General features: G+C 57.0%; 1 protein-coding gene across 5 annotated transcripts in view; it reads left to right on the top strand.

Moving 5' to 3' along the window:
* The first annotated feature begins 280 nt into the window (after positions 1 to 280).
* TYK2 (tyrosine kinase 2) overlaps positions 281 to 11,022 on the top strand; it is a 30,474-nt gene continuing 19,732 nt past the window's right edge. For 2 of the 5 annotated variants that reach the window (XM_030545878.1, XM_030545874.1), the window contains exons 1-2: positions 5,723 to 6,452; positions 8,326 to 8,449. In XM_030545878.1, the coding sequence (XP_030401738.1) occupies positions 6,236 to 6,452; positions 8,326 to 8,449 (341 nt within the window). In that variant the 5' untranslated portion in view covers positions 5,723 to 6,235. The other 3 variants (XM_030545877.1, XM_030545876.1, XM_030545875.1) reach the window with 3 other exon arrangements.

Here is an 11,022-nt window from a genome sequence, read left to right as displayed (position 1 = left end):
CTCGGCTCGGCCCGGCCCGGCTCCAATCCCGCTGCGGGCGGGGCCAGCTCCGGGGCAGCTTCTCCAGCTGTGCCCCACCAGTCAGCTGGGAACGGGGCGGGGCCGGCTAGGCAGCCAATGAGCATCGCCTCCCCCCTCTGTGGGCGGGGCACGCTCTTCCCCTCCCCCCATCCAGGCCTGGCGCCTGGGCCGCGAGCCCCCAATGGGCGGGCAGGGCGTGAGAACGGCCAATGGGAGCGGGCGTCTCATGGGCCCAATGGGAGGCGGCCTCACGGCGGGGCCGAGGGAGCTGGAGCGGCGGCGGCGGCGGCGGCGGCTGGGAGGGGAGCGGGACCCCGCGGAGGGGTAGGTGGGGGAGGGGTGTGACTGACTGGGGGGGGCAGGAGAGGGCTGGCCCTGGGGTGGGGGGGTGTCTGTAGGGAATGGATGGGGGGGCAGGAGGGGGGCTGTCTGTAGATGGGGGTGGCAGGCCCTGGGGTGGGGGGGTGTCTAGGGAATGGATGTGGGGGGGCAGGAGGGGGGCTGTCTGTAGATGGGGGTGGCAGGCCCTGGGGTGAGGGGGTGTCTGTAGGGAATGGACGTGGGGGGGGGCAGGAGGGGGGCTGTCTGTAGATGGGGGTGGCAGGCCCTGGGGTGGGGGGTGTCTAGGGAATGGATGTGGGGGGGGCAGGAGGGGGGCTGTCTGTAGATGGGGGGGCTGGCCCTGGGGTGGGGGGTGTCTAGGGAATGGATGTGGGGGGGGCAGGAGGGGGGCTGTCTGTAGACGGGGGTGGCAGGCCCTGGGGTGGGGGGGTGTCTAGGGAATGGATGGGGGGGGCAGGAGGGGGGCTGTCTGTAGATGGGGGTGGCAGGCCCTGGGGTGGGGGGGTGTCTAGGGAATGGATGGGGGGGCAGGAGGGGGGCTGTCTGTAGATGGGGGTGGCAGGCCCTGGGGGAGGATGCTGGGTCAGGGTCAGAGAGGAAGGCTGATCTGGAGGAAGCGGAGGGAGGGGTACAGGCTGGGGGCAGGAGGTGGATGGGGGTGTCGGGCTGGGGGGTCTGGTGGAGGCGGCTCTGCTGCTGGAAAGCGTGGGGGATGTGAACTCCTCTCCTAGCTCCTTCCTCCAGCAAGTCTGGCCCTGGCGAGGCTGGGATGGGAGGGGTCAGGAGGCAGTGGGGCAGAGGCTGGGAGAAGGGGTGTCTGGCATGAGGAGGAGTCAGGCTGGTTGCAGCAGAAATGGGGTGTTGTGGGGGCCCCGGGGTGTCAGTTGTGGGAAGAAGCTGGCTCCCCTCCTGTGCTAGTGGGGAGGGGCACAGGAAATGGGAACCTCCTGCTGCTGACTTGCTTGTTGAATGCGAAGCAGCTGCCCTCCCCAGGGGCCAGGGCGCCACCACCCCTCCCCTGGACTTCTCTGAGCGGCGGGGCTCTGTCTGACCGCGGGCCCCCGCTGCACCCTTCCCGGAGTGCTGGATGCTCTTGGTATCCTGGCTAGTGTGCGTCTTCCCTTTAACTTTTCCCGGGTGAAGTTTTTGGGAGCACTTGGCTCATCTTGGATCAGTTTTTATTCTTCTTTCCTGAGCAGCAGTTTCAAACAGTCCCCTGCCCTGAGCCCTTGAGGGCTTAACCTTTGGGGGGCTGCTCTACTTTCCAAGGTAAGGGAGAGCACAGAATGCTGATCCTCTAGGCCTCGTAGTGGGCGCTTGCCACAGGGAGCCGATCGTCTCCAGGGTAGACTCAGGTCAGACTAGCTGCTCCCAATGGCCCCTTCTGGGGTGAGAGTCTATTGAGCTGCCATGACAGGCGAGAGCGAAATAGACCAGATTCGTTGGTTCGAAGCCTGGGAGGGCCCATTCCCGCTCTCTGGTCTGACCTCCTGCAGAGCACGGGCCGGGGCACTTCCCCAGATTCATTCCTCATTTGAACTAGAGCAAAAATCCAATCTTGATTTTAAAATTGCCCATGATGGAGAACCCATCCCAGGCCTTGGTAAATTGTTCCCGTGGCTAATGACCTCTGTGGTTAAAACATTGTCCGTTGTTTCTACTCTAACTCTGTCTAGCTTCAACTTCCCACCACGGGCTCGGTACCAACGCCAGGAAGGGCTGAAGGGGAGTTGCTTGTAGAGAGATGAGATCGTGGTTATTCGGTGTAGGCAACTGTATGCCCGGGAGGTTCCCAGTGTATTAATATGATTGACTTGTAAATGCTGGTGGCTGAACCTCGGCGGGTGTCGGCAGGTCTAGCTTCACTGAAGACAGCGGAGCAGCTGTGTTCATTACAGCAGGTGAGGATTTGGCCCTCTCTTGGCAGGGTGGTGCTGCACAGGTGAGTCTCTTAGGGGTGGTTAGGTCGAAGTCAGGGTGAAGGCCTGATGCACAGCCTATCCCCCCCACCCCCAGCTGTGTGTGTTCGACTTATACTGGTTTTACCTGATTGAGTCAATTGGTGCAAAAGGCTGTACGGGCCCTGTTCTGTTGGTTTGAGCTGGGCTCATTTTGGTTTTGCTTAAGTCGGTTAGGAATCAGTTCAACTCAAGCCTAGATGAGCCACTCTTAAACCAAAATAAGAATGTCCACACTGGTAGGCACTGGCTTAACTAAATTGGTTTAAAAAACAGTTTGTTAAGCCAGTGCAATTTGTATGTGTAGACCAGGGGTCAGCAACCTTTCAGAAGTGCTGTGCCGAGTCTTAATTTATTCACTCTGATTTAAGGTTTCGCGTGCCAGTCATACATTTTAACATTTGTACAAGGTCTCTTTCTATACGTCTATAATATATAACTAAACTATTGTTGTACGTAAAGTAACAAAGGCTTTAAAAATTTTTAAGAAGCCTCATTTAAAATTAAATTAAAATACAGACCCCCTGGACTGGTAGCCAGGACCCAGGCAGTGTGAGTGCCACTGAAAATCAGCTCGCGTGCCGCCTTCGGCACCTGTGCCATAGGTTGCCTACCCCTGGTGTAGACACAGTCTAGGTCCCTGAAGGGGTGCTACCATGAAGAAGGGAAGTGCCTCCCCTTCGGCTCTGGTCGTCTGCTCTTTAGTTTGTGTCCAGTTCTTCCCTTCTGAGCCTGCACTGGAGGTGTGCCCAGTTGCAGCCATTGGTGTAGATTTACCACTGTAGATTTCTAGCATAGATTGGCAAAGCTGCCGAAAGCCATGATTTGCAGCTGTATCCCTCTTGCGAGCAGCGGTGACTCTACCAATGCAAAGTGGGCTGTACAGCAGTTTAGGGGCTTTCTCTGGTGACTGAGATTCCCAGGCCTTCATGTGGGTGAAAATGAACTGCAGAGGTCGAGGATGTGTGCTTCGTGATGTCCTGCCAGCTTTGTTCTCTTGTCCTAAGGTCGAGAGGCCTGAATCAACAAGATTCCTGCTCTCCAGGAACAGCAAACATTTCAGAGCGCTGGTCCCTGTTACACGGGTCAGGGGAGAGGCCACAGGTGAAAATGGGGGAAGCCAAAGGAAAACATTTAGCACAGTGGCTATCAGTTGCTTCCAGTCTGAGACCCCTCCATGCTTCTATTTAGCAATATAGGAAGGGCAGCATGGTCCCAACTGTGGGGCACCCCCAGCGTCCTTAAATCAAGAACATGCAACTTTGCAGGGCAGTTTGGGGTTCCCCAGGTCCTGTGCCTCTGTAATGTTATGGAACGTAATGAATACGAAACAAGCTCCAGGCTCCTATAATTGTCAGAGGTTTTGCTTTGTCAAACTGTTGACACTGCAACTTGAAAGCTGGAGAAACCTTCCGCGCTCTTCCCCAGAATAATGGACTGCTGAAGACCACCATCTCAGCCACTGCCAGCGGAGCGGGTAGCCTGCCTCTGGTTTTCCAGAGGTGCAGTGCACGTGGCCGGCTGGCTTCAAGGGCAGTATGGGGTGCTGGTGCTGGGTGCCCACAGCTCCCTCGATTTAGAGGCACTGAGCCCTCCTGCAAACTGAGTGCAGGGGCAAAGGGAACATGTGGGAAGCAAATCTCCACGGTGCCTGGTTTACAGAAATGAGGAAGCAAGGCTTTCTGGGAGGAGGAACAGCTGCTTGTTTTGGATTCCATTCTGGTCACTAGCAGGGGTGAGGATGTGTCTGAGGGATCCTGTTATGCACTTTGTCCTCTGAGCAGCAGCACGGAACTCGTCTTTCCTCCGCTAGGTCCCCCGTCTGGGGCCGGGTACAGATGAGGAGTCCCTAGCAAACTGCTTCTCACTGATGTTTTCCTCTCTCTTCTCCCCTTTCCCCTCCCCCAGCAAGAGTAAATCAAGCCCGGACAGCCCACGCTCTGCTCTGTTCCTTTGCTGAGTCAGGAGGAGGAATGTAACCTGGCAGTAGTGTAATCAGCCATGCAGTAGCTGCGGTGCCATGGGGGGGGGGCATATCTGATGAGCTGCCCCATGGGTGAGTGATGGCTCGAGATAAGCCTACACACTCAAGCACAACACCCTCCACCATCTCGCTCCTGCGGCAAGGCCCTGAATCGCACAGAGCGCTCACAGGGAGCAGAGAGAGACAGAGCATTTGCTTAAAAACCTAAACAACTGTATTTTTTAAGCTGCTTTGCTGATACCTGCCTCCTCCCCCAAACAGAAAAGGATCGGCCAGACTTTATCCTGGGTACTAGTGCGGGGATTGTTTGGCCTTCCAGGGGGGCTTAATCTGCTTGGAATGGAGGGTGGGGTGGGTGTTTGCTCCCATCTCCAGCACAGGGGATGTGCCTGCACATACAGGCCCAATTGTGGCTCCATGGTGGCACCTCATGAGCAGTCTCTATTGTCACTAACTAGCCCATATTTCTGAGCTCCCCAGGCATGCCTGATGTCAAAGTGAGCCCTGTGCTTACAGCCTGTTCTGTGATCGCACGTGCTTAATACTCACTGGGGTATTGCCTGCCGGAGATGCAAAACTACACACCCAAGAGGTTCGCCTTTCTCCCCCTCCTGAGTCACTCTGGAGACAAGCCCCATCAATCTTGCAGCTGTTGCAGTGGGGGCGCCTGTGTGGTCCATTGCTGAGCCTTTAGGTCTCTGGGGAGCAGCTTTTTATCTCTGCAGCTCTTCAGGCTGCTTATCGGCTGCATAGTAGGCAGGACCTCCTCTGTCTTCTTCTGCCCGTTCGCAGGCTCTGGTGGGGAGTTCATACCGTGGAATGGCAGGATGATTCCCACCCTATGTGGGAGCACAACGACGTGTTTAGAGCTGGCAGAGGAAGCCAGTAGCTGTGTGCTAAGATCTGTCTTTAGTCAGCAAAAGGCCCCTGGTGGCATGGTTGGCTGGGTATAGAGGCCAAGGCCTGCCCTGTTACAAAGGCACAGCTCCACTGTCTTCTCCAGGGGAAGCATCCGTGGGACTGAGGGCAGAACTGGGCCCTGGCTTAAACTAGAGTGTTGTCTTGTGATAAGAACAGGAGAGAAGGGAGCCAGGACTCCTGGGTTCTCCCCAACTCAGGGAGGGGAGTAGGATCTGGTGGGTTAGAATGGGGGGCTGGGAGCCCGGACTCCTGGGTTCTGTTCCCATTTCTGTCATTGACTTGCTGCACCCCCTTGGATAAGTCCTTCCCTCTCCTGGCTCAATAGAGAAGTGTTTTCGGTCTGCATCTTACGCTGGGTCATGTGTTATGTTCTGCTGGGCAGAGTGCCTTGGGGGGAACCCACCTGCCAGGCTGATGGATCCCTTCTTGTGTGAGCAGAGCGCTTGAGCCTGGCCGATGAGAGCCCCGCCAGAGAGTGAGGGGCAGGTAGGGGGCGGGGGAGGACATCTTTGCTTTCAGGGCTCCGGGTGCTGACCCCTGGCTTCCCCCAGTTGTTTGGGTGCGGTGCGGCGAGCCCGGCTATTGCAGAGTAATGGGGTGGTGGAGTGAGGGCCAGAGTGCCCCTGTTGTTCCAAGGCTCATGGGAGGGTGACTGGGCTTTAGGAGGTTGGTGTTCCTCCGCCTGGGGGCATGCTGCAGGGATCCCATCGCTCAGAGGCAAATGTTGGGCATTTGCGGTGTGGTGATGCTTTGCTCCTTTCTGGCCAGCTAGTTCCTCTTCCTTCTCCCTGCTGGACTTGCCTTCCGGGGGCTCTCCTACGACCCCTCCCCTACTGAATGCAGCCATGGCAGGCTTCGTCCAGCTGGCTGGTCCCTGGGACACAAGCACCCACAGCCACATCTCGCCAGTGAGCCAGAGCAGCGATGTTTCTTCGCGGCCGTCAGGCCCCGAGACCCCTGCAGCGCTGTCCTGAGTCCTACCGGAGATCGCCCCACCCTTTCCTTACAAATGCTTCCCTCTCTCCTTTCAGGCCCCGAGGAGATGTCTCTGTGCCAGTGTGCGGGGAAGCACAGCGACTCAGACATGGAGGGCTGCTGCTTCTCGGCGGGTGGCGGCCTGAAGGTGTACCTGCACTGGAGCGGCGAGGAGGAAGAGCAGTGCCAGACCTACACGCAGGGGGTGCTGAGCGCAGAGGAGATCTGCATCGACATTGCCCAGAAAATCGGTGAGTGCTGGCTGCCTGCGGGGCCTGGAGTGTCCCTGGGCTACTGCCGCTCCAGACAAGCCTCCATGAGTCTGCCCCAAAGACAGGGCTCTGAGCAGTCACTTGTGCTTAACGCTGCTGGATCTGCCAGGGAGGGTCACCGTCCAGCGCTGCATTGGGGTGGGGGCTGATCCCCCGCTTCAGACTCAAAGATGAAGGTTCCCTCTGCTTCCCTGTGATGCTGGCAGCCTGCTGGGCCAGTGAGCAGTGCAGGTGTTACGAGAGCACCAGTGTCATTGTAACTGTTTCTTCCTGCCTACCCTGTCCGTTACCGCCCTGTGGGGTATGATCCAAAGCCTGTTCTTCCCTTTAGCGTCAAGGGGCTGTTGGGGCATGTGTCCTCCTGAGATACCAAGAACTCGTGTGACCCCGGGTTGCTCTGCAGGCCACCCTCGGCCCTGTCTATGAAGGCAGCCGCGCTGCCAGCCTGGCACTGGCACCCTCTGCATGTGCCCACGGCACTTGCAGGGAGCCTTGTCCTCTGCGTAACCCTGAGCTCTCACTGGCCAGTGCTGTCTGCGATGGTGTGGCTCTGCCCACTGGGGATTATGAATCCCGTCGGCTGGACGATACCAGCCGTGCACTGGTGCCGTAGAGCCGAAAGGGCTGTTACTCCCTCCGTGACCAGCTCCCCCTCTGAACCAGCCAGTCCCTGACCAGAGGCAAAAGGCTCTAATCCCTGCTTGTCCCGACACCACCGAGTCTCCCTTGCTACGTATTGTTGAGCGTTCACATCCCCCTTAGAAGCTCTGTGTCCGTTAGAGCTGTAGCTCTTGCTAATCAGGATCACTGGCTGTAGCCTCCTGTGTGTGTCTGGTGTTCCTGGGTGAAGGGGTGAATCTCCCTCTTCTCCTGTGCTCTGGCTCTTGGGCCTTTACTGGAAGGCTGAGTTGTCGAGCATGACTAGCTCGACTGTGGTGATGTGGCCTCTGACTCGTTGGCATCTTCACGTGATAAACATTCTGCCACTTTCCAGGGACTTTCCTTGGTGAGCCACCGGAGCCTGGTTCTTAGGTCCCCTTAGAGCCGAGCCGAGCCGCCAGGGCTGCTCATAGGGTCTGTGCAGGGGTATTTCCTTGTCATGCTGGGAGAAGGAGGGAGTGGTTGATGTGCCTTTTAACCCCGGGTTTGCTGCAAACCTCCTTTCCTCCTGTATGAGGCCAGCTGACAAACCAGGCTGGGATAATGTTTCCCATCGTGGTGGTTTCTGCTTGGTGCAGTTTTAAAAAAAAAAAAAAAAAGCCCAACTCCGCAAAACCAGTCATGCTGCTGAGAGGCTTGTCAGGCCAACTGGCTGCCTCTGAGCAACCAGCCTGGGGTGTGGCAATGTCTCTGGAGGAGGCAGTATGGCCTAGTGCAGAGAGCACTGGACTGGAACTCGAGACCACCACTGACCTGCTGCTGGGTGACCTTGGGCAAGTCTCTGTCCTGGCCTGTGCCTCAGTTTCCCCATCTGCAAAACAGTTAATGATACTGACCTGCTTTGTAAAGCCCTTAGAGATCTGCGGCCAAAGTGCTATTTAAAAGCTAGCGATGAGGATTCTTGTTAAAAGCAGGCTAGTTTTAACAAGTACCTTTAAATTATGAGCCGTCACGTGGCTCAGAAAAGGCTAATTGTGGGACTTGGGCCTAGATCGTGGGTCTCGGAGCATCAGGCGCTATTCCTGCTGTTGGCACTCGGTGAAGGAGTCTGTTACTGGTAGAACCCTGTAACGGGGAGGAGCTTCCAGGACAAGACAATGAGAGACGCCGCTATAAAACCGTGCTCTTTAAAGCAGGGGCAGAGGAGAAATGCATCCCTGCCATGGCACAGGAATTCTCTTGTCTCCTGCAGGGATCACGCCGCTCTGCTACAGCCTCTTCGCACTCTGTGATGTGCAGGCCAGAGTCTGGCTCCCTCCCAACCATGTGTTTGAAATCAGCAAAGACACCAACCTGAATCTGCTCTTCCGCATGAGGTGAGAACTGCTCCCTGGGGTCACGGGTGGCTCCTCTCACGCTCTCTGCTTTTGCTAGCTGCAGTTGGGAGGCGAGGGGCCCCTTAGCCAGCTGCCAAGGGGTAACATGCCAGGCATTTGAATAGGAACGCTCGTGTTGGGGACAAGCATCCTTTGGTTACCTGGGAAGGGAGACAACAGAAGCAATTAAGAAGCATGGATAAAGGTTGGCATCAGGTCAAAGAGGGGCCGGGCAGCATCTCTGGGTAAGTGAGAGAGACTGTGAATGTCTTTCTGGGTCTCCCTTGGGCCGACTGTGCGGCTGAGAGCTGGGCGGTGTGCCCCTGCAGTGGAGATCTCCATCCCAACCTGCATCCCGTGCTGTTCCAGTCCGTGCTTCCCCAGTCAGCTCTGCTTCTGCTGTGCCAGACTTGGGCTTCTCCTGAGCTGAATCTACCAGTCACGTCATTGCATAGCACTGGTGACGTGGACAAAGGTCCAAAGGGAAATAGGCTGAGACCCCCCGAACTCGTTCTCCCTGTGACTTAGGGGCAGCGTGTTGATCTAGGTCTCCAGGTACGAAAAGAGGAGTGTGTGGTTTTTTTACAGCCGTTAGGCAGTTCTGCTTATTGATATCCTCCCTGTGAGGCTCTTACATACCACAGGAATCATGCTGCATGAGGCAGCATATCCTCCTAGAACGCAGTCACCACTGCTTTCACGGCGGGGCTTTCATGCTCAGTTTTATAGCATCGGAGTCAAAATAAAGGCAAAAGTGAACAGGGATTACAAGACTGTTTGGTCTGGGTTTTTTAGGCCCTGTGAACCTCTTCTCTGGCAACTTTCCTCCTTAGCACCATTGTGCTTCTAATGAGAGAGTGGAGTGTTTGCTTGGAGGCGTCTGGTATGTCCCTGTCAGGCATGCAGGGGCTGAGGACAGTGCTGACTAGTTAAAGGCCGTCCGTCTGGCACTGCGCTGATGGCCTGCAAATCAGCAGTGGCCAAAGGGTCTGTATGGGAGGGCTTTGGCCGCGTGCATCGCCATGGTACTGAAGTGTGGATCCTGGGCTCCTAAACAACAGCCTGTTGCCAGCCTCCTCTGCAGCGCAGACAACATATCCCAGCATGCTTAGCTGCTTAGCTCAAGATGGGGCAAAGCATGCTGGGATATGTAGTCTTTGTGCTGCTCTAAACAGCATCGCTATAGGCCACAATCTCTGTACCAGGGTTGCCCAGAGTGGGGGGAAGTGTGGCAATTTGCCCCAGGCCCCACAAGGGCCCTGTGAGCGCTGGCCTGGCGGTGGGCCTTTCAATTGCTCCGCGTCTTTGGCGGCATTTCAGCGGCGGGGGGCCCTTCAATGCTGCCGAAAATGCAGAGCAACTGAAGGGCCCCCCGCTGCCGAAATTCTGCCGAAGATCCGGACCGCCTCCTGGTGAGTACAAGCGCCACAGCTCCCCCGCTTTGTCCCAGGCCCCCTGAATCCTCCGGGTCGCCCTGCCCAAAGGACGCATGCAGTCTGATTGCAGATAGCGCATAGGTCTCTGGCAGCTGAGCCCCTGGGTTGGACAGAGCATCAGTCACATTGATAACGGACAGCCTGGTTCAACGGCCGGATCCAGCCCCTAGATTACAAATGCTCACGTTGGATGCTGTGATATCCCAGCAGCAGCACTCTGTTCCCCTCCCCTCCAAGGCACAGCTAGGTGCAGCTCTGTCGCTCCTCTGTCCTCAGCCAGGATGGGTGGCTAAACCACCCATGCCGGAGCATGGCTGCAGGAAACTGCATCTCGGTATGTGAGCGTCAGAATAGCTTTGTGCTTGCTACTGCAGACAGCTGTGGCTTTGAGGGTTCTGGGGAGGACACAGGCAGTGGAAACTGAAACTCGCTTTGGCTGCAGTTTGTGCCTCTGCTGCATTTCCATAGTGATGCTCCCCAAGATGGGTGTCTGGAGCCCAGCACAGCGGGGTCCTGCTCCTGGCTGGCCCCTCTGGGTGTAATCCAAAGAGCAACGCGTTGGTGGCGTGCAGTCCTGGGGAGAGGTGCCGACCCAGGGAGACTGAAGGCCTCGAGCCACAGTGCAGACACGATGCAGCTGGTGAGCTAACCATGCTCTGGCTACGAATTGTGTGGCCTGCCAGTCTTTGTACAGTGTGCACCTCCTCCCACCCTGGCTGACACCTCTTGTCTTAGCACCCAGCATGAGGGGCCTGTGGGATGCAAGCAGCAGTGCTGCAAGCTTCCCTCCCCAACACACCCAGTTTGGATCAGAGCTTTGCTGTGTGAGATGCTGGACACTCCATGTTAGACGGTGCACTCTGTGCTCCGCGGAGCGCCGATCCTACCCATACCTATGTTCGGAGAGGCGAATGGCAGGCTTGGGGCCTGTGACAGTAGCTTGCCGCATTGGTAGCGGTTTGATTCTGTTGCTGTTGAACGGCTCAGGAGCCTTGGTTTCCATGCAAGTCTTGCTGCGGGACAGTCCTGTTGGTTGGGCATCCCTGCCTTGATTTCTGCTTGACGGGCTCGGAGACAACTTGTGCTGCACGCAAGTGACTCCTGTCCTCGGCAGCTCTGGTGCTGCCATGGCTGCCT

The sequence above is a fragment of the Gopherus evgoodei genome, unplaced genomic scaffold, assembly GCF_007399415.2.
Source record: "Gopherus evgoodei ecotype Sinaloan lineage unplaced genomic scaffold, rGopEvg1_v1.p scaffold_40_arrow_ctg1, whole genome shotgun sequence".
Classification (NCBI taxonomy): Eukaryota; Metazoa; Chordata; order Testudines; family Testudinidae; genus Gopherus; species Gopherus evgoodei.
Note: the sequence above shows the minus strand (reverse complement) of the source record. Positions and strands in the feature narration are given on the sequence as shown.